At 38.8% G+C, this 24,057-nt stretch overlaps 2 protein-coding genes across 3 annotated transcripts in view; one reads left to right on the top strand and one right to left on the bottom strand.

Annotated features, from left to right (window-relative positions):
* LOC139447773 (tyrosine-protein phosphatase non-receptor type 9-like) overlaps nt 1–4,941 on the bottom strand; it is a 41,917-nt gene extending 36,976 nt beyond the window's left edge. Inside the window, exon 1 of one of the 2 annotated variants that reach the window (XM_071229293.1) lies at nt 4,882–4,941. In XM_071229293.1, the coding sequence (XP_071085394.1) occupies nt 4,882–4,941 (60 nt within the window). Of the gene's footprint in view, nt 1–4,320; nt 4,354–4,881 lie in introns of those variants that run through there. The other variant, XM_071229350.1, reaches the window with a different exon arrangement.
* A 3,310-nt stretch (nt 4,942–8,251) lies between these two features.
* LOC139447701 (ubiquitin-conjugating enzyme E2 R2-like) lies at nt 8,252–20,641 on the top strand. Its single transcript, XM_071229189.1, has 5 exons — nt 8,252–8,550; nt 11,194–11,280; nt 13,698–13,795; nt 15,609–15,743; nt 17,996–20,641. Exons 1-5 carry the CDS (start codon nt 8,371–8,373, stop codon nt 18,201–18,203), a joined length of 708 nt encoding a protein of 235 aa, XP_071085290.1. The 5' UTR covers nt 8,252–8,370; the 3' UTR covers nt 18,204–20,641.
* Nucleotides 20,642–24,057: the final 3,416 nt, after the last annotated feature.

The raw sequence follows: 24,057 nt of genomic DNA, 5'->3' as shown, positions 1-24,057 counted from the left end.
TCTGTATGTAGTCTGGCTAGTGTTCCCCCAGGGACACCCTCTGTATGTAGTCTGGCTAGTGTTACCTCGGGATCACCCACTTTATGTAATCAGGCTAGTGTTACCTCGGGATCACCCTGTGAAGGTAGTCAGCAGTGTTACCCCAGAACACCCTCTGTAGGTAGTCAGCCAGTGTTACCCCAGGAACACCCTTGGTAGGTAGTCAGCCAGTGTTAACCCAGGAACACCCTTGGTAGGTAGTCTGACAATGTAACCCAGGAACACCCTCGGTTGATAGTCAGCCAGTGCTACTGTAGGAACACCCTCAGTGGGGAACCAGGCCAGTGTTACCCCAGGAACACCCTCGGTAGGTAGTCAGCCAGTGTTTACCAAAGGAATGCCCTCAGTAGGTAGTCAGCCAGTATTACTGCAGGAACACCCTCAGTAGGTAGTCAGCCAGTGTTACCCCAGGAACACCCTCGGTAGGTAGTCAGCCAGTGTTACTCCCGGAACACCCTCGGTAGGTAGTCAGCCAGTGTTACTCCAGGAACACCCTTGGTAGGTAGTCTGACAGTGTTATCCCAGGAACACCCTCGGTAGGTAGTCAGCCAGTGTTACCCCAGAACACCCTCGGTAGGTAGTCTGACAATGTAACCCCAGGAACACCCTCGGTTGATAGTCAGCCAGTGCTACTGCAGGAACACCCTCAGTAGGTAACCAGGCCAGTGTTACCCCAGGAACACCATCGGTAGGTAGTCAGCCAGTGTTTACCAAAAGAACACCCTCAATAGGTAGTCAGCCAGTGTTACTGCAGGAACACCCTCAGTAGGTAGTCAGCCAGTGTTACCCCAGGAACACCCTCGGTAGGTAGTCAGCCAGTGTTTACCAAAGGAACACCCTCAGTAGGTAGTCAGCCAGTGTTTACCAAAGGAACACCCTCAGTAGGTAGTCAGCCAGTGTTACTCCAGGAACACCCTTGGTAGGTAGTCAGGCTGTGTTACCAGAGGAACACCCTCAGTAGGTAACCTGGCCAGTGTTACCCCAGGAACACCATCGGTAGGTAGTCAGCCAGTGTTACCCCAGGAACACCCTCGGTAGGTAGTCTGACAGTGTTACCCCAGGAACACCCTCGGTAGGTAGTCAGCCAGTGTTACTCCAGGAACATCCTTGGTAGGTAGTCAGCCAGTGTTAACCCAGGAACACCCTCGGTAGGTAATCAGCCAGTGTTACTCCAGGAACACCCTTGGTAGGTAGTCAGGCTGTGTTACCAGAGGAACACCGTCAGTAGGTAACCTGGCCAGTGTTACCCCAGGAACACCATCGGTAGGTAACCAGACTAGTGTTGCCCCGGGAACACCCTCGGCAGGTAACCTGGCCAGTGTTACTCGAGGATCACCCTCCGTAGGTAGTCAGCCAGTGTTACCCCAGGAACACCCTCGGTAGGTAACTCTACAAATCAAGTGAGACTACATACCGCACGCAGGTCTTCACCATTTAAGACTGTATCTTCTGTGAAATGGTGATAAGAATCCCCGTCATAACACAGAGACAGCTCATTATGTACAGAAGCCATTGTCCTTTACACTACTTCAGCATGCTCAGTCAATTATCATAACTAAACGTCACCTTGACCCAACCATGACTCATTGAGCTGAACACACAAGGGAAATGAAACCAAATCCTGATTATTATATTATTTGCTAGACCACATGAAAAACCTAACACAAAACTGGTGATGAACCTTGAACTTCCACTTTAGAAGTATCTTTCGGTGTGATCCTGGGGAGTTTTGGTTACAGTAATTTTATTTGGGCACTCTCTTTTATTCTTTAAAGATTTGGATTAATTTTGATCAATGAAAATAATAATGCACCCAGTAAAATAACATGATCACATGTGAGTCAGATCCCTGGCAGATTTGTGGCAGACTGTGACATTTGGAGCATATTTTCAGTCCATCCTATTGTAGAATTCACTCTAGTATGCCCACAATGTAATCAGAAAGGTAGAAGTTAAGATTTTGTACAAATATCATAGCCCTAATTCTTAAACTAAAACAAGACTGAGGGTACAGGGTGACTTACATAACATAATTCATCATATTGAAGTCCTATCAGGACAAACAAGGAAATACTTGTTTCAGAAGTGAGGTGAAATTGGGTTTTGCTTCATGTTCTTTCACTTATATAACAATGTGTGTGTGGCTGCTTATACTGGTCCAGACTTATGCCTGTTTTATAGTGCTAGGCCATGGAGACATCAAGCTGAAGTTTAACATGAATGTCCCACTCAGACACAGTAAAATGGCTCTGAGTTGACCAGGGCCCACTTGTAGAAAGTGATCTTAGCGCTACAACAATCGTAACTCCCATACTCTAACATAGACTTAAGATAGTCGTAGTGCTAAGATCCCTTTGAGCAAGTGGGCCCAGTCCTTGTTTTATCCCCTTAATGCCGAGTGCCAGGCAGGGTAACAACAAGTACTATCTTTTAACATCTTTTGGTGTGATGCGGCCAGGGATCGATAAATGGGACCAATGATGAATGCTTGAACTGGTCACTGTATACTGTGATATGCAATACATGGAACTCGATAATTTGGCTGTGCTCTATCGAGGACTCATGACAGTACTTCAGGCCTACCAATGACAACCAGCTGAGAGCAACCAAACTATGGAATATGTACACACTTTCAATAGAAATAGCCACACAAATTACGAACAGGACACAATCCCCATAAATTGTGGATCATAATGATTAAAACCCGCCACATTTTTAATGGAGTGAGTGAGTGAGCGAGGTTTTACGCCGCTTTTAGCAATATTCCAGCAATATCACGGCGGGGGACACCAGAAATGGGCTTCACACATGTACCCATGTCGGGAATCGAACCCGGGTCTTCGGCGTGACGAGCGAACGCTTTAACCACGAGGCTACCCGACCGCCCCGTTTTTAATGGAACCAAACTCATGCAGACCTCATCAAACCAAGTGCGCACGACACACCCCTTCAGTTTGTTGCCGTCTCCATTGCAAATGTGGTTGGTTTTAATCATTATGATGTACACTTTATTGGGGATTGTGTCTTGTTTGTAATTTGTGTGGCTGTTTCGATTGAAAGTGTGTACATATTCCATAGTTTAGTTGCTCTCAGCTGGTTTTCATTGTATAAGCCTGTACTTCATCAAGGGACAGGGAATAGTTGCAAGGACACCTGGCCCGGCTTTCCTGTTTGTTCTTGCAACTGCATGTTATATCCCGATAAAGTACTGTCATGAGTCCTCAATCCACTTCTTAATGTTATTCATTTCTAGGTTTATGTAAATCATTCCGTCATGGCCCATACCTATCCCTACATGACAAACTGGTCTGGCAAACAAAGAGAAGATACCCTGGCCTTATCGTGAGTCCAAATTCATTGTCTTAACTATCCAATAATGAAGGACGGAAAACATTTTAAATTATTTCCTGCCACTGGAAACATTAAGGAAGTATCAGAAGTGGCTGAGTCATCAAGTTGAAAAATGTTGTGTAATTATAGACGTTTCGAGGAAAATGTGCGATTTCGGAAATTGGTTTAGTGCAAACTTTTATCAAAGTTTAAGTTCAAATTACAGCATAGTACATCATGCAAATATTGTACTTCACTACATACAACACATACATTTGCACTTCCTTTATTTTCTCTGCATGCATTGATGACTTGTGGCCCAATATTAGCAATGCAACTAAATTACACCAAACTTAAATATTAATGTACCGTAGGGTAATATTTGCCTGTATGTTGAACCACATTACATGACAGTAGTCACATAATTAGCAAAGGTTGAAATGAATTTCCTTGATAGTCTGTATTGCTAGGCTACTTAAATTTGTTTAGCAGTTACTAATTAGGTGAATCATATCAATTTGGGAATTTATTTTGACTTTCCAAATGCCATCTTTCTGAAAGAGAGAGACCTAAATATTGAATGGTGTTATGTCGCTAAATACTGCTGGGCCAATAAACATGATAAAAGATAAACTTTGGGAATTATATAAGTCTTCTTGAAAATAGTTGCATTTCTATCTTCAGACATTTTTAATATTGTTTTGGAGTACACCAACAGTTCAACCCTTGTGAGACATTATCCCAATAAAATCAGATCCATTACATTCATAACAGAACTACAGTGTATTTTTTATTTGTTTCACTGCATAATCACATGTTAAATAATTATTGTGATTTGAGCATGTTGAGGTTTCAAAACTGTTGGGGAATTTTTAGATTCTGTGTCAACTGATGGACTGATGGAGACTGATGATGACTGAAGATATCCAAGTGAGAAAACGATCCACATACCATAGAAGTCCACTGATCACACTTCTCACAGCCTGTTCTGGAAAAACGTGATTTGTTTATAGAGCCCTTCCTACTTCCATAGCATCATACGTGAATCAGAACACATGAGACCAACAGCTTAAAATCATCCATGAAATTAGTTTTTATATAAAGAAGATATGATTCTCTGTTAAGTAATAGACTTCAAATAAAGTAAATTCCTATGCATTAGAATTTCTGGATTACGACTTTTTCCCGAATTCAGTATTTTAGGTCACTTGTCGCCCATTTACAGATTTAGTAGAAACATTTACTGTTTAGTTACATAAAGACATAAGCAGTGTATATCTGCTGAACACAACTACTTAAATTAATTCATGAATAAAATTAATTCAATGCAAAATTAAGTATGATTGTGACAGCTGCCGACAAATTCGTTTCAACCGGACACTCATTAATTATCCAAATTATATATTCTGTTTAGTTTCGTTTAAAAATGACCAACGGTGTATGTTATATTATCCTTTCGTCAAAAACAAATAAATATCAACAGAAATATCGATTAAACAACAATAAGCAAACCTTCTCCTCTTCCTGAGAAAGCGATGCGGCCATCTTACACCGGAAATACTCACTCGACATGCATGTAGCAATTTCTGTAAAACTACTCTGCATTTGGAAACTGTTCCGAGAAATGACGTGAAACGTAGGGTTTTTTGTCCCCATGAAACATCCTAAAAGTGCCAATCCTTTGCTTTCAAGTATGTTGACTAAGGATATACGATAAATTAATTCACTTTGCCGCAAAGTCTATTCAAATACTTCTATTATAAGTGGGGGAAAATGGTGAAGTGAGATCATAGCCGAGTATAATCAATGTCCGGGTGGGCTGTGAATAGATTTAATATTATTTCATTTATCGCCGGCTATTTGTGGGACGCAATGATGGTGAATATGAAATATTAACCTGCCCACTGTCTCATACGTATAATTAAAACATATTATAATGCTGTGATTTTTATATATAGTTTGAGCGTGCCACTTTCAGCTGTGTGTCGACTACACATTCTTTCTAATAGTTGGTTTAGTTGTTTTTTCATGTGAATGTGTTTGTGAATATGACAAAGTATGTTTATGTCTAGCAAAAAACAACCTACTAAATGGCGTTTTCAAAACCACAAATAGAAACACACTCGAAACTCAAAACACTTTTTTTTGTCATATCACGACCAACATGGATATTCAGTTATGTCAATAGCTAAGGCCGTTTGTCGTTTGTGGCGAGGGCGTCTTTTGTCAGCTCATGCAGAAAGTAGTAACGCATGTATACATGTCGGGATAACTTCTGCTGTGTCATTCAGATCGGCTATAGACAAAAGTACTACACGTCAATACGACCACAAACTAATTGGTCAAAACAAATCCTTCATGGGTCATGCATGGTCAATATGTTTTTAATTAATATCTATTTTTTTTGTAAATTTACACATTCCTGTGTACAGAATTGTTTGCGACAATAACAATTATACAAGTCTTCGTTTGAATCTGGCATTACCATACACATGTAATAAGTACTGGGAGTTTTCGTCTCGATTGTGTCTTTTAATGTCTGAGGTGAAATTAATTGAGTTTATAATCTATAATCAAAACGTTCAGAAACCATCGTTTGTCCTTGACATTGGGGCGGCATGACGTCAGCTTTGTTACGTCACAATGGCTGAAAGTCAGAATCAAAGGAACATTGTGACGTAACAATAAGTAGTTCACGCTTACGTAATGGCTTTTCAAACGTCCGAAAGCCTCAATTCTGTAAAGACCAATCACACGCGAACAAAACTGATTATACCAACTCACACTCCAGCCTAGACTGGATTCTGTCTCCATAAAATATTTCATAGAAAATATAATGTCCAACATATATTACTGCCTCGTCCTTGAAGTGTTCTGAATGCATCAGCATCTGGAATCTTCATTTAATATTATATTTTCATTGTATATTTTGTATGTCTGTTGGTGTGTTTGTTTGTTGAATGTTAATTCATGGACTATTTACATGTTAATTTAATGGAAACTGTTCTATCTCCAACCAAGAGCTCCTTGTGGAGAAATACTGTCGTTTTTGCACCAGGGCCTAAAACTCGTCAACACATAACGAAATAATACCCTCGATATTCGTTCTCATGCAGCTGAGTAATAACATAAAGCATACATATAAAAACGTCCACAATGTTGACCCTACCTAAAATAGTAAAACTCTACGTGAAACCTTTGCAAGTTTCAGTCTATTGTAAGAACACAAATGGCAGTGTTTTTTTGTAGCTGGGGCTATTCTATTACACTTTGGGCTTTATAAAATCAACATTCATTTGCCTGGGTTACAATATCAATAATATATTTTGTTTCATTCCACCATACATTCTGAGGTTGTTCATATCTGATTCGTCAAATCTGAGGTTTCAAATCACAATAACACGACTCTGATTTAAAGCAAGTCACCCCATCCCCATCAAAAGAGCATTAACGATAAATATATGTACGTACGTACAATAACTGAAGTACTCTTGAAAAGAAACCACCTTTTCTTTAAGCGTCTCCATCACATTAGACGATATAACTAAAATACTGTTCAATGCGGACCGCCTCACTCTTGTATGACATATGATCGCAATTAACAGTGCACTTAATGCAGTCAGGAAATTAAACTTTGTGGAAAACGTAATTTTTTCTACACATTTTTTTTCAATCGATATTAAGTTTCTTAGTTCTAACTTTCATAAAGCGTAACATTTTCTGACATTATTCAAGGGCAATGAGTGCAATCCTTGGAAGGTCGATGAAGCTGATCATTGAACACTGTATGGCATAAACGTCTTGAGATAATACCAAGCAGCTCACATCAACAATTCCGAAGAACAAATATGGGATAAAAAATAAACACCCAATTATTCAAATGAAAACATTGTTTGAATTATTGTTTGCAATATCATCATGTGTGTTCAAAAGAGACAAACGACATGACATAGTTTGGAAAGAATGTCTTTATAATCCAGGAGTGTGTGGCGTGACCATGCGCACTCCTATTATAAGTACATGTAGGGATAAATGGTGAAGTAAGATCTCAGCAGAGTATAATCAATGTCCTGGTGAGCTGTGATTTAATATTATTTTATTTATCGCCGGCTATTATGACGTAGTATTGGTGACTGTGAAATATTTACCTGCCCACAGTGTCATACGTATAAGTAAAACTTTTATAATGTTGTAATTTTTATTTTAAAAAATTGAGCATGCCACTTTCAGCTGTGTATCAACTACACATTCTTTCTATAAGTTGGATTAGTTTTTTTTCATGTGAATGTGTTTGCGAGTGTGACCAAGCATGTTTATGTCTAGTAAAAACAACCCACTAAAAGGTGTTTTCAATACCACAAATGACACATAATTTTGAAAACATGTCTCAATAATCAAGGAGTGTTTGTGTACATGGGGATCATTTATGTCATTTTGTCGACATTCATGGTATGTATATTTATGTGGCGCTTCAGTCAGTTTGGTAGTTTGCCTCATTTGCTGTTGTTTTTCTTTCGATCAAGCAATCATATTTAAATTGATATACTTTATGAAATACTTTAAATGTTTAATGTCTAGAACACACGTCTAGAACTTCGCTGTAATAAATGGAGTTTACTTCAAATTCGGTCCCTAAGTGAACATCGTTACGTCAAATCACCCTGTAACTAGACGTGCAGATAGTAGCATGTGAATAGGCGTCACGACCTATCCTCAAAATATGAATTAAGCTAAGTTATAGCCTTTTTTCAAGTAAGAAGATAGAAAATGGTCGATTGTGAACAAAAACGGTTAGATAATCCCCCAATACATATAGTATTAGAAATATGTTTATTTTTTACGACATGCCAAATGCCCTGCTCTCCCGTGACGTCATAATCATATCGCCATATTTAGCTGCGCAGATAGTACAAAGAAGACTTTTCTCTTTCATTTTCACTTTCAATTTAGTTTCTCCAGTTCTTTTGTTGTTACGAATTTCCGATAGAAGTTGGAGAACAGATGATGGCGCAGAGCCCAGCCGGCAGTGCTGTGAAGGCTTTACAACTCGAACTGAAGAAAATACAGGAAGAGCCTGTGGAAGGATTTCGAGTAAAACTCATTGACGATGACAACTTGTTCGAGTGGGAAGTGGCAATATTTGGACCCCCTGGCACTCTATACGAGGGGGGATATTTTAAGGTTGTTAGAAAATGTTCTAATTTATCTTTATGTGTGTTATTTTCGTCCAAATTAATTCCTATAATTTGTCGATTGCAAGGCCACTCTTTGTTTTCATAGTCGCTCTGTTATTGGCCATTGTTTGTTTACATCTGACTAACACGAGACACACCACTTCCGTTTGCATTTTTCTTGGCTGTGGAGCTAATTTTTTAGCTGCATTGTGCAATTTAGTTGTTCAATAATATGGTATCAAGTTGTAGGCATTAGTTTAAATTGCAAAATGCCCCCATGCAGATGGTAATCCTAGACAAATGTAGTTGAAGAAATGAAGGTTTTCCTTTGTTGGTTACCATCTGTATCAAGTAGTCAAAACATTACCAGTTTCATTCTTCTAATATATCTCAGAATGAAAAATGTCCTACCCAGAACTGATTTCTTGGGAAACTTAGTCAAAATAGTTCCGTCAAATAATGTGACAAGTAGCAGCACTTCAGATTTATTTCTATCTGATATTCATTATCATAATTTTGTGTTGTTATTATTGTATATTTTGGACTTCATTAAGCATATATTACCCCTAAAACGTCACTTGTGATAAATTGATCTTTTGAACTGAGATTTTCTCACTGTTGTCTCACTCTTGAGCATAATTATGTTACAGATGTATAGTTTGAACGAACATGATGCCTATATTACCATGATTGGTAATAAGTTAAATATTGATATGATAGTGTATGTGTAGCTGTAACATTCCTCTTCCATTCCTCTGTAACTGAACACATACCAGTTGGACGGCAGCATTGATTAACTGATTTTGTGGATAGTTCACAGGGTCATGTAGAGGTCAGTCATCAATACAGCCAGGTCAGCACAGGTCTGTGTATCCTTCAAGACATGCACTAGCCAAAGTCTTGTACTGTGAAAACATACATTAGTTAAAGAAACATTGGGTCATTGAACAGTTGATCTCAAAAGGCAATAATTGCATGAATTACAGTAACAGAAAGAAACTTTGCATATTCATGCTAGTTAATCAGTATTTTGAAGTCAACCTTTTTTGTTGATAATGATTGATGTATTGAAGAACAATTTGTTGAACTGTTAGAAGATAATTTTGGGGGCATGATTCTTCAGAGTGACATGTAAAGAACTTTTAGGCAATATTGTTGTTGATTGTTGCATGCATAACATAAATACCAGTAGCAGATACTTCATCATGTACATGAAGTTCAAACGTTTGTATTTAACCAAATTCCGTGAAGTCTTAGATACACTTTGGCAGTCTGTGTCAAAATACTTGAATCTACTAGCTCAAACCTTTCTTTTCTGCTTAAAATTCAGTATACTTTTAGTAGAATATAATTGTCTTAATCTAAGTGAGCGTAGTAAGTACTATACTTTTACTCTGCCAGAATTGGACATAAATAATTTCATAGTCATAATAACTTGAACAATTTTCTTTCTGATAAGAAAGGTAAATACTGAAATAAATGGTCTCAAACCTTGAGAAAATCTTGACTTTGTTTTTAGGATCCTCATCCTGCTCACAGAATATAAATATCAGAGATCATGAAGTATTGTACATCCTTTCATGGACACAAGTATATTGTTGCATCAATACTTAAGTGACATCTTTTAAATATTGACTTGCAATGGAAATGAGTTTCACAAATGACAGTTATGATGAGATGTGGAGCAAGTAAGTTTCCATCACCTATCATATTGGTTTGCTTTTTGATAATTACTAATTGATAACAGGGATTTATTTAGGCCTGCTTTGGTCGACCCCAAGTCTGCAGTAAATGTGAAAATTCCCAAATGGCAATTGAAAATCTCCCAGTACGTATTAGTGTAGTTAGGACCAATGAGATCTATGTCAACAGTGACACAGGTGATTTTTGTAAATTAGAATTTGAAACTATACCACATATTTTTGGGGAATGTAGACAAATATATTACCTTTGGGCATACTTGGAAAGTTGGCTTCTTGAGAAAACATAATTGAAAATCATTCTTAACGAGGAGAATATACTTCTTGGTTTCCTGAAAAGTAATACTTGCCCTTTAAATATAATAGTTATATTTGTAAAAAGAAATCCCCGAAAATAAACAGCGAAGACTTCCAAAATACATGTATTCAACTTAAGCTGTCAGAATACTATAATGTAACAAAATGTGCAGCTGCCATGACCAGCAATATTGACACAATTTTTATGGATAACAACTTCTTTAATACTGTAAAAGTTGTTATCCATAAAAATTGTGTCTATCTTGTCATCCACCAACTTCTAAGTTATGCCTATCAAACAAGTTACCAGCAATATTGATAAACACATGTTAAAATACCTTGCCAAGGGCGAGTTTGATATCCCACTTACATCCCAGGATAAACATGATCAATTACTCAGTCAAGAAATTAATTTATTATTCAAAGGATATTTTGATGAGGCAACAGCTTCAAATTAATGATGTTGATAAATGATTTATAACTTGATTATCTGAAAGGAAGAATGTATGAACAGGTAATACTGTATGTCAGCATACATACAGAGTTGCTGATGACCACGGTGATTGTGTTTGTGGCTTCATGGTAGTATGATCATGAATGAAGCACATGTTACAGTATAAACCATATGGCTGTGAATATTGTACTTGTTGCAGGCTCACATGAAGTTTCCACAAGACTATCCATATTCACCTCCAAGTGTCCGGTTTATATCTAAGATGTGGCATCCCAATGTGTATGAGGTAAGTTGAATGGCGAGAGAAAAGCTTTTGACTGGTTGAGTTCATGTAATTGTGTTCACAGTTGAACATGAAATTGACGCATCTATTCCAAGTTTGATGATATAAGCCCAGAAACATCACCTACAAAAGCCTCTTGTACACTTATGTCATTGTGTTCCACTTACCGTGCTAATTACTTCAGAAATGGTAAGTGTGTTGTTTTTAAGTAAGCTCCGTCCCTTTCATGCCCCTGATTTTTCTCTCAGATGAGGGAAACAAGGTGTCACCTTTCTTCTAAAGAACCTGCATCCAAGGACAGCAATTGAAGCTGAAGCTGAATCACAGACTTCCATTCATGTAGCTGAAGACCAGCAAGCCTTGGCCTAATTAATTCGATAAAGAGCCCAAACAGTTCAACTTCCTATAGTTTTGTTGCAACACAATTTGAATTGGCAATAATCATCCGTAGTTGGTTAATCTGGGGACAAGTTTGATAAGAAATTATAGCTTATTACAAGGGGTCAAGCAAGTAAAGATGACAAGGCTCTATAGTTTCAGTAATGTGTTGTTGCTGTCTCAATGTCCACCTCGACATGTTCACAAGACAGTAATGTGTTGTTGCTGTCTCAATGTCTGCCTTGAAATGTTCACCAGACAGTAATGTAGTGTTACTGTCTATCTGCCTCGACATTATCACCAGACAATAATGTGTTGTTGCTGTCTCAATGTCTGCCTTGAAATGTTCACCAGACAGTAATGTGTTGTTGCTGTCTCAATGACTGCCTCGACATGTTCACCAGACAGTAATGTGCTGTTGCTGTCTCAATGACAGTCTCGACATGTTCACCAGACAGTATTGTGTTGTTGCTGTCTCAATGACTGCCTCGACATGTTCACCAGACAGTAATGTGTTGTTGCTGTCTCAATGACAGCCTCGACATGTTCACCAGACAGTAATGCAATGGTAATGTGTTGTTGCTGTCTCAATGTCTGCCTTGACATGTTCACCAGACAGTAATGTGGTGTTGTTGTCTGTCTGCCTCGACATGTTCACCAGACAGTAATGTGTTGTTGCTGTCTCAATGACAGCCTCGACATGTTCACCAGACAGTAATGTGTTGTTGCTGTCTCAATGACTGCCTCGACATGTTCACCAGACAGTAATGTGTTGTTGCTGTCTCAATGACAGCCTCGACATGTTCACCAGACAGTAATGCAATGGTAATGTGTTGTTGCTGTCTCAATGTCTGCCTTGACATGTTCACCAGACAGTAATGTGGTGTTGTTGTCTGTCTGCCTCGACATGTTCACCAGACAGTAATGTGGTGTTGCTGTCTCAATGACTGCCTCAACATGTTCACCAGTCAGTAATGTGTTGTTGCTGTCTCAATTACAGCCTCGACATGTTCACCAGACAGTAATGCAATTGTAATGTGTTGTTGCTGTCTCAATGACTGCCTCGACATGTTCACCAGACAGTAATGTGGTGTTGCTGTCTCAATGTCTACCTTGACATGTTCACCAGACAGTAATGTGGTGTTGCTGTATCTGTCTGCCTCCCTCGACATTTTCACCAGACAATAATGTGGTGTTGCTGTCTCAATGTCCTCATTTCTATATTCCCCAGGAAAGTGAGAAAGCCATGAGTAAACTTATGTCTCCTATTTCTAAAATAAGAGGAGGATTCTTTTGAAGAGTTCAAGAATTACATTTTTTTAAAAGAGCTGTACTACACTACTAATAGCGAGTACTACAAAAGCATGATTGCCCTTTAAATTATGAACCCAACAGTCTGAAAGCATATATGCTGACTACATCCTGTACATGGACTAGCTTTTGTTAGATATTTATTCTGAATCTGATACATTGAACAGCCTTTGAAATCACTATTTCAAGACAACCAAATATTGCTGATGGTTATTAAATAACTGCTGATGCTTGTTATCAAAGACAAGTAACATTTGTTGGGTACTTCTTAACAAGTGTTCACTTCTTTGATTTGCTGTACAGTTGTGCTGGAATAATTCTCAAAATCCTTTTATTACATAGTCAGTGACTGTTTATAGTGTTACTCTGCCGATAATGCTGAATTTGATCAAATACATTTATTAACAACAATCTCATGATATTTCATTCTGCTTATTTGTTATCTAAATCTGGGTGCAGGAGCTGCACATTCTGAGAATTCGTGAAATCAGATGTGCACTAGGCCTCAAGACTTGGCAGTGAATATGAATTGTCAATGCAAGAGAATAACCATCCTAGTTTTTCTGACGGAACGGATTCCATTTGGCATAAAGGAAAAAATAGCTGTGGAATTTGTATGAATGGGCCACTGAAAATCAGTGATGACACCAGGTGTTCGCAAAAAGGGTAAGACATGTTTTAAGTCTGTTGAGTGGTGAGTAAGTAGTGTGTCTTCTGTTTCATGTGACCAGAACGGTGATGTGTGTATCTCCATCCTGCATCCCCCAGTAGATGATCCTCAAAGTGGAGAGCTTCCGTCAGAAAGATGGAATCCCACACAGACTGTCAGGTAGTATAAATAGATCATCACACGTTCACACACCAACCTGGGGAACTCCATATTAGAATTAGTCCCAAGTACCATGTAGAGACAACTTAATGGATGGCATGGTCAGTTTGGTGCATAAAACATACCCTGACAACTTGCATTGTTGCTTGACCAGTGAAGATTCCAGGTATAACAGGTCTTCAGCAACCATTGCTTGCCGTATCAGGTGACTGTGCTTGTCGTAAGGGGCGACTAACGGGATCGGGTGGTCAGACTCGCTGACTTGGTTGATGCATGTCATCATATCCCAATTGTGTGGATAAATGCTCACTAGGGCATTGAGTTAGTGATTATCGATATGTATAATCTATATCTATTGCTAGCCCTAATGTGTATGATGTAAATCACTGGATTGTCTGGTCCAGACTCGATTATTTACAGACTGCCATCATATAGCTGGAATATTTGAAGCAGAAACATCTTGGGTATCATCAGAACTATGACTACATGTACTATGTTTGCAAATTCGTGACTTTCAGCCAATGAAAGACGCTCAAAGTAAAATAAGATGCATAAGGCAAAGAAAATCATATTTTAGACAGTCTTCCATAATTATATATAATAAACCCATCTACATGAAGGTACAGCAATGTTACACCGTGCGTACATGGAGCTCAGAGAATTTGTGATGCAACTCATATTAACTTGTCCTATAGCTTTAGAAAAGAGTTTTACTTCTTTTCTTTTTTAGATTTTTTGTGTAGGAAAACCCATACCTTCTGATAGTTTGCTTAAAGTACATGACAGATCTAAGTGGGATATATCTTAGTTTGATCAACAAGTTCAAGAAAATAGTCTTGGTTACAAACAATCTTAGTAAAATCACATCTTAGTTCTCGTTCTTGCCACTAAACAAAGATCTTACGCTTCGAACATTCCATTATCCCATCAAAATTGCCACCTATCTTCCATTTCAATAGAACAAACATTTGAAACAAAAGACTTTCCATAGCCCATGGGAATAACTGCTAGACAATATCAGGCCATCATTTAGAATCTTGAAATTTCTTTAGTTAGTTTCAATTTTAAATCAATTTATTTTAAAACATAGTCTGGAATAGAAGTTGCCAGTTTGAAACAGTGCCGTAAGGCTCAAGAAAACTGTTGTCTGGATAATATTGACTTCTTGTTTGTCATTTCTTTGGTCGGTTAGAGTTGGCAAAAGGTTATGATGTGCCCTGTAATGGGTAGGCGTGTGCAATATAACTGGTGTACTGGTATATTGCAATACGGCTGTCAGAAATACACGCATCATAATACACGCATCATAAAACAACCCTTGCATATCAATATTGCAGGATACACACACAGAAGAATTAATATATAATGAGAAAAATCATATCTCCTCTCTTGAAGCATTCAAGTGGACTGGATTCCTGTATAAGCCATGTTAACAGCACATGCTGCTCTTGGTGTACATTAACATTCCATAAGGATGACGTAATAGGGAGTCTCATTTTCCATGCTTCATCTTGTAATCTGAAGTCTGGATCATTGAATGAAGAAGTACCATCTAAACAGTATACATATATCTAATTTGGGCCCCGATACATATTGCAAATTATGTCACTATACAGTTCTCCATATTGCGAGGCATTGCAATATGATCCATGTGCCAATATGCCAACCCTAGTAGTGCAATGTCCAGTCTTTATGCAGTGGTTGCGAGCACTAAGATCTGATTTTAGTGAGATTGGGTTACTAGTAATTAATATACTTTACATTGGTTTGCAGGTCTTACGGCCTTGACTATATGACATTTCCTGCATTTTAGAACTGTTCTGCTGAGCATCATATCCCTGTTGAACGAGCCCAACACCTTCTCTCCTGCCAACGTCGATGCCTCCGTCATGTTCAGGAAATGGAGGGAGTCCAAAGGCAAGGACAAGGAATACGAGAACATCATCAGGTGAGTTGGCGTGATGTGGTGTCATCCAGTGTAGGAATTTGTTTCCAAAGTTCACAATAAATGTTGCAAGCCCTCATCATATTTTACTAGCCCAAAACACTTCCGATAAACTACAAAATGAAAACAAAAATGACAACAGACTGAAATTTCCAGCAGGTGCACACCAGAAATAGGCTTCACACACAAGTAGTCATAGGGGATTCGGACCAGGTGGTCTGACTCCACATTGAAGTGTCTTTAAAGTATTATACATTCTGCCTGATGACTACAGTTAATCTGATCAATATCTGTGTGATACTAAAAACTGACTAAGTGCTGATTATCATTTGTCCATGTTAAATTCCCTGTTTACAACCGAGATGTGTTGAGGGTGTATATGCTTGGTTGGTGAACATTTCAAGACTTGTGATTGATTCATTAAAGCAATGAATGATCGATCATGGATGAAACAAGGAACATATACATCTCTCATACATTTCCGTACATTTCTCAGTTTTTTAAATGTATAGAAACAATACATATAATTGTATAACATAATTGGCTATAGTCCTTGTGATTCTGCAGCAACCAGTGCTGCTTGTAACTTGACGTAAGATGCAACGTAATGGATTGGGTGATCAGACCTGGTGTCTTGGTTGATTGCATGTCATGTTACCTGAGCAGGATGACGTAAGATGCAACATAATGGATTGGGTGATCAGACCTGGTGTCTTGGTTGATTGCATGTCATGTTACCTGAACAGGATGACGTAAGATGCAACGTAATGGATTGGGTGATCAGACCTGGTGTCTTGGTTGATTGCATGTCATGTTACCTGAACAGGATGACGTAAGATGCAACGTAATGGATTGGGCGATCAGACCTGGTGTCTTGGTTGATTGCATGTCATGTTACCTGAACAGGATGACGTAAGATGCAACGTAATGGATTGGGTGATCAGACCTGGTGTCTTGGTTGATTGCATGTCATGTTACCTGAACAGGATGACGTTAGATGCAACATAATGGATTGGGTGATCAGACCTGGTGTCTTGGTTGATTGCATGTCATGTTACCTGAACAGGATGACATAAGATGCAACGTAATGGATTGGGTGATCAGACCTGGTGTCTTGGTTGATTGCATGTCATGTTACCTGAACAGGATGACGTAAGATGCAACTTAATGGATTGGGTGATCAGACCTGGTGTCTTGGTTGATTGCATGTCATATTACCTGAGCAGGATGACGTAAGATGCAACGTAATGGATTGGGTGATCAGACCTGGTGTCTTGGTTGATTGCATGTCATGTTACCTGAACAGGATGACGTAAGATGCAACGTAATGGATTGGGTGATCAGACCTGGTGTCTTGGTTGATTGCATGTCATATTACCTGATATCTCATTTCAGAATTTTTGGTCTAGACTCATTTATTTGCAGACCTTATCATGTAGATTCAGTATTGCTGAGCGTACTTAACAACAAACAAATACTTCAAACCATGTCAGTATCCATTGTCAAACTTGCAACATATTCCACTCAACAGGTTAAAACAAACTAACCTGGTCAGAAAATAATAAAAAATAATGTTTATGCCATTCCTACCAACAACTGATGAAATTGATTGATATGAATAATACTTGTTGAAGCAGGACGTACTCCATCACCAAAGTCAAGTTATTTGAATGACCTGAAAACATGGAAAGGGATCAATTTCGGGTATATACTAGCTTTATGTAAGACAATAATCCAACCCTCATTCCACAAAGCAATATGGCTATTTTATGTCCCATACATTAACAAGGACGAAAGGTGTAGTACTAAGATTCAATTGGTTGAATAATGCCCAGGGGATAGTATGATAGTTTAAGTGATCAAAACAATCATTCTTGAGTACTGTCATATTGAATTTGTCATCTTCGTCCATATTTCAGCCATTCCCTGCATGTATCTTTCAGATATATTTCTGGTGTTCTGTTGTTTGAAAATATCTGTTACTTATATTTTTTCATATCTTGTTACTATTGTGTCATGATCTTTATGATCTTATGTTGGGAATATTGGATAAAAATTCAGGTGAGGTTTGTGACTATTTTCACCTTGTGTCCAACATCTTTTGACTCGATACAAATTTACATGCACCCCAGATATACTCTGAATATGATTCAGGATAAACTATCTTTAAAACTTCAAAGAAAACTTTTGTTGATAAAATCATGCACATGAAATATAAATGATTCACGTTAACTTTTGTATTCCTTGTTGAATAGAAAACAAGTGACAGCAACTCGGGAGGATGCAGAGCGTGACAGTGTGCGTGTGCCCACCACGCTGCAGGAATACTGTGTTACAGCCAAGCCGGCCACCGACAATGCTGTCGATGTAGACTTCTACGATGATGATTATGTAGATGATATGGACGATGAAGAGGAAATGTATGAAGATGATGATGATGATTCTGGAAATGAAGAATCCTGATGTTAGTCTTCTATGCAGGACTGCAACTATTACACTCACTGTTACACACTCAAATACAAAATTCTTCAAATTCAAAATTTGTGCAGGGGGCCAAGAAGCTCCAGGAAATGTCTCTAGCGTTTTTTCAAGTGAACACATGTTCTGCTATGTGGCTTTGGTTTTGAGGTGTTCTTTAATGCATCTGGCACTATGGTTAAGCTGAGGGATGCAATGCCAAGTACGAGGTTTGCAAGAGTTCCCAAAGCTGGACTAGTCCTGATAATACTGGGTTGTGATCATAGTCCAAGTGTGCTGGTGGTGATAGTTTAGTCAGTGGAGAAGGGCAAAGATGGAGCTTGTGTCAGTGCCATCATGCCGTAAGGTTGAGCAGCCACACTGACAATTTCCTGATTCACATGGTGCAATAATCCAAGTGCTTATAAACATACAATCCATTAATTTATCCATGTTTGTTAAGTTGTTTTCGTTTCATAATTCCGATTTCAATAATATGCTGTAAATAGTTGTAGGTGCTGGTGTGAGTACCAGAGATTGAGACTTCTTTGGAGGCAGGCTGTAGTTTCCCCTGTTAGCTGGTGTGGCTGCTCAGCCTAGAGTTGATGGTGGATGGGAACCCAGTAGCATTGTACAACCATAATGAGACCAAACTTGACCACTTCAAAAGATGAAAACACGAAGAATTTTTATACCTGACTAAGCCATGGTGTGTGTTGCTCAAAGGGTTGATTTATGTTACGATAAAGGTTCTTGCCCTTCCCGTGTAAAAAATATCAGAATGTAAAAAATCCTATTCCGAGTTTGTATACATTGTACTTTTATGTGAATCTATCTTAAAAAATTGAACAAAAAAAGTTTTATTGTACAGAGATGGTGGCCATTGAGCAACTGAAGCTGTAAATTGTGAGGTCGTTTGGTCTGCAGTAAGTTGGTACAGATGGTGCCACAGATGTGTACAGTGTATCCCTGCCACTTGTGCTTGTTCCTAAGCATGCAAGTTATTTGGATGAAAATTAATTCTGTTGTGTATATGGGTGTGTGTCTGTATGTATCAGTATGCGTGGGTGTGAATGTGCGGGTGTTGTTATCACTTGGTATAAATGTACAGTTTGTAAATTCTACTATTTAATTTCCCTCACTCTTGCGCCCTGTCCCTCTCCTTTAGTTCTGTATTCTGGGTTATCTCCCTTCCATAACAGTCCGGATTATCCTCCATGTTTAACAGACACATCTTTTAATTCCCAGTGTTTAGATCTGTAAAAGTTTTGCTCTTGTTTTCACCATGCCTGACTGTTTCAGTGTGATGCACTAGGCAATGTAGTTATGATGCAAAGGGGGTTAATTCATTGTCCTCTGATGAGTTGTTTCCCTTCCAGCCTATGTTGGACACAGCACAAATGACTTTATTAAGCATGTGGTTCAGTGGCAACGCCAACTCTGCAATCATGTAACACTGCCTGATATGACACAGGGTCTTACGTCATGGTTAACTACACACTGCAACCTCATTATCATCGTCTTTTTTAATACATAGCAGCTTTTAATCTACTAAAACATTTGAAAAAACAATTTCCTCAAGTATAAGGTTTTCAAAGTTGTGCAAGTTGAAGCCAAAGATAAGTTAACACTTGCTTTTTTTTTTATTAAATCCTGTATGTAGCAAAATGATGTTAACTTCATGACAATACGCAGCATAGACCTTTGAACGTGTTCCTGTTGAACAATCTCATTACTTCATCATTCCTATATTGTAGCTGTCTTTCTGAACAGAAACATTCAATGTGCATCACTTTGCATTTTTTGGTGACAATATGCAACATGTCCACTGTTTCAATCACTGGAAACAGGTGATGGAGCGAGTGACCCCAAGTTAAACTTATCTGTCCATGAAGTCACCCTCCAAAACATGCTTGTCCCATAATCTTTGTTTCTTGTCATGGATTTGATGAGGATAACTGACTGTCATGTCAGATGAGTGAGGAATATTGATGGCCTTAACTCTTGAGAAATGTAGATCTCTTTGATATATTTGTACATGTATATTTATGATATATAAAAATGACACGCATGCTTCTCAGTCATAAGGAAATGAAGATGTTTATTTGGATTCTATGATTTAAAAATTGAATTTTGGAAACTTCAAATTAAAAGGCCATTACTCAACCACTTGATGCTCAGGATATTCAGTTTTTTAACTTCTGGTAATAAATATTCTACTTGCCATCTCCTATGTTGGAACTTGCTTTCCCACCTTCTACTATGTTAAATCTTGCTTTCCCACCTCCTACTATGTTGAAACTTGTTTTCCCACCTTTTAAGTTCGTCATGTTATGATTTTGTTTCTATTTATCATGTTTATCAAGTCTTGTTTCATGATTCATATGTGTCATCTCATCTGTATAGTATGCTTGAGAGGGTTTGATATCATCAAATAATAAACATTTGAATAAAAAAATGGTTAATTATTTAAAGTTTGCATTTATTGTCATTGTTTTTTATCTTTATTCTAAAAACATGCCTGCTTAATGAGATTGGTTGAATTTGAGCTCCATTGCCTCCGCTGGCATGATGATTTCATAGAGCTGTGGTTTCGTCGCTCGAGAAGGAATGGTAATGTTCCTCTGTCTCAACCACAAGATTTATAATATGACAGATGTTCGAGGCGTCATACCTGATATACTGCCTTTATACTCGTCCCGTGGAGATCTGGGTTGGAATAGGTCTCCGGGCTACTGTAATAGGTGACTATACTTGTAGGGGATTGGGTTGTTAGGCTCGCTGGCTTGGTTCATACATGTCATCGTATCCAAATTACGTGGATGGATGCTCATGATGTCTTCCTCTGGATTGTCCGGTCCAGGCTTGATTATTTACAGACCACTGGAATATTGCTGAGTGCAGTGTTAAACAACAAACAAACATATGTCATGTCTGTGTCAAATGTCTAGGTCAGTTTGCAGGCCATTCCCTCATGAAATGACATGTAAAGAGTTTCATTCAGGCAGTATTGGCAGTTTGATATGGAGACTTCATAGCTGTAGCACCACCTAATGCATGCAGATGCACATTTACTAATGCAAGTAATTTTACACATGTGTAACTATACATGTAAATTTGATATGCGTTCACATGAAAAGCATCTTAGGTGTGTAAATAAAGTATGTAAATTGTGTAAGAAACACATATTCGTCAGTCTGTTCACGACTTTCAACACACAACAGGTTGTTTTCCAATCAAATCGAGAAGAGAGTCAAGGAAGATTTTCGCGTGAAGTAACATGTGTTTGATATGATTTGTAGGCATAGTTTTGATTCCTGAAAACCAAATGACAACACCGTCCGGTCAACTCTGTACAGTGTATATACACATAAAAGTTGGCAACTGTTGACAATTTGTTTGGTGTTGGCGAAGGAACAAATATTAAGTACAGTCCGTTTGACTTCAAATGAGAACGATGAATTGCAAAATAACTCGAAATCCAGAAAAGTGTATGAAAAATCAATACGGTACTTGACCATGAATACCCTGTACCCAACAAAATCTGAATTTTGTTTATTTTAAGACTCATGACGGATGAAGTTCTTTAAGAAACTATCATGTAATTGTGTATAGAAATGTGTACACGGCACGTAGGGAGGACAAACCGTGGAAGGAACAGCGCAAGCGCGGATGCACTGCACGTTCTGTGGCAGGGGAAATGACAGTGTTAGAGGGGCCGTCTCATGATATTTTCAGTCGCAATCTGACTCGCTCATGCCCTAGATCTCGTCGTCGGAACTGTTGGTGCCTGAACCGACTGCCACTATTATAGGTTGGACTGTTGCTGGCCATCTCGTGACCAATAACGTGGCTCTATCTCGTCAACAACTAAGGCCACACAACGCCTCCATGTTTCTACTGTTACCCGACCAAGGGATTCCTTTACGAGTTGTTCAACGTCTCGTAATTTGAATGGTCGATCGTCCAACGTCACCCTTGACGATGCCCCATACCAACTCGATTGGATTCAGGTCTCAGTGATAAGGTGGCAGTCGTAAGACAGCGTGACCCTGACCCTTGATGTAACTGTCAACTTTATACACGGGGTCAGGTTTCATAGTTTTGATGATTTCATAGAGCTGTGGTTTCGTCGCTCGAGAAGGAATGGTAATGTTCCTCCGTTGCAGCCAAGTAACCATGTCTCCTCTACGGTTATTAGAGGTTGGAGTCTTGCTTTCTGGATACTGCACACTATGATACGGTGCATTGTCCATGACAATGACAGACTTGGTAGGCAAAGCAGGGACTAATTTATCTTTCACCCACTCCAGAAATACATTGCCGTTCATTTCTGTGTGGTAGTCCCTGTTGTCTTTGGCCTTGGCTCTAAAGACGAGGTCACAGTCTGGGAGAAAACCCTGACTAGCAGAACCAGCATGGAGAAGTATGAGTCTTTCACCCTTTCCCATTGGTAACTTTTTACCAGACTCCTTACAGTCACCACTGACTGCTGGCTGTGTGTGACGCATTTACCCATGTCTCATCTAAGAAGACGGGCTCATATCCTTCTTCACGTTTTTGCTTGATGGTACGAAGGTAATGATTTCGGAGACGAACAATGTCAGACCGTTCACACAACACAGCCCTATTTTCTCCAGTTATCTTTTTGCATTTGTAACCAAATGTATGCAACAGCTGCCATAGTTTGTACTTTGTAACACGTAAATCATGGTCAGTTTCAAAGTGTTTCTTCAAAATTCTTAGGGACAGGTACTTATTTTCTAATTGCAGTTTAACAATTGCACGTCTGACTTGATTCCTCTGAAAACTCTGTAATTTAACAACCTTGTGTGGTTTTGACATGTTCCCTACCTCCTTGGCCTGACTATTTGTATCTCGTCGACTAACAACATTTTTAAGTTTCTGAGGGGACATAGCAAGAGCTTTTGAAGCTCGTTTCAAGAATTTATTAATTGCATAAAAAGGCTTTGCTCTTTCTGCTTCACTTCTAAAGAAATCATACACATTCAACATCAACTGTTTAACATCTGCTGAGTAGCGCATCTTGTCATTGAATGAACACGGTCACTGTGTAGCACGTCCAGACCGTGCTTGCGCTGTGCCTTCCACGGTTTGTGTCCCGTACGTGTCATGTACACATTTCTATACACAATTACATGATAGTTTCTTAAAGAACTTCATCCGTCATGGGTCTTAAAATAAACAAAATTCAGATTTTGTTGGGTACAGGGTATTCATGGTCAAGTACCGTATTGATGTTTCATACACTGTTCTGGATTTCGAGCTATTTTGCAATTCATCGTTCTCATTTGGAGTCAAACAGACTTCTAGTGGTTTTTTCTTCCCTACCGGAAGAGGGCGGAAATAAAAAACGCACGTAAAATCCTCAACTTAAATAAAATGCGCACGTGAAATCCCCAACTTAAAATAAAAAGCGCACGCAAAATCCTCAACTTAAATAAGTAAGGCTGTCATTCGCATCAGGGTTGACAAGCAGAATAAACTGTATAGCTTGAAGAAGACAGAGGTGTCTCGAGCCAGACAGTTAAGAACATCTAGCCATACTTATTGTTTGACATTTAACCAAGGCTACTTGGAAGACATTTCACCACACAACCTGTCAACAGAACTGCACCGTTTATTGGACAGCGTGATTGATGACATCTACCAAGAGGTGTCAGGCCAGAAGTGTGACGTATTGATCTTTGTATCCCTCACCTCGCTTAGGAGTCTTCCGTACGGATTCCATTTCGCCACTTGGAAGATCTCTATGGCCATGATATCTTGTAAGCCGTGGAAAAGGTCCAGCAGTCCAACAAAGACCTTGCCGTCGATGACGCCATGGATGTGAAATTAT

The sequence above is a fragment of the Haliotis cracherodii genome, unplaced genomic scaffold, assembly GCF_022045235.1.
Source record: "Haliotis cracherodii isolate W230 unplaced genomic scaffold, xgHalCrac1.p SCAF_1, whole genome shotgun sequence".
NCBI lineage: Eukaryota > Metazoa > Mollusca > Gastropoda > Lepetellida > Haliotidae > Haliotis > Haliotis cracherodii.
The sequence above is the reverse complement of the archived record's forward strand: the minus strand, read 5'-3'. Positions and strand labels throughout refer to the sequence as shown.

What these genes read in the sequence shown, in the direction of transcription:
- LOC139447701 (XM_071229189.1), top strand. Translation starts at nt 8,371, where the DNA reads ATGATGGCGCAGAGCCCAGCCGGCAGTGCTGTGAAGGCTTTACAACTC. An exon ending in ACGAGGGGGGATATTTTAAG is followed by an intron (nt 8,551 to 11,193) that starts GTTGTTAGAAAA and finishes TACTTGTTGCAG; the next exon opens with GCTCACATGAAGTTTCCACA. An exon ending in AATCCCACACAGACTGTCAG is followed by an intron (nt 13,796 to 15,608) that starts GTAGTATAAATA and finishes CCTGCATTTTAG; the next exon opens with AACTGTTCTGCTGAGCATCA.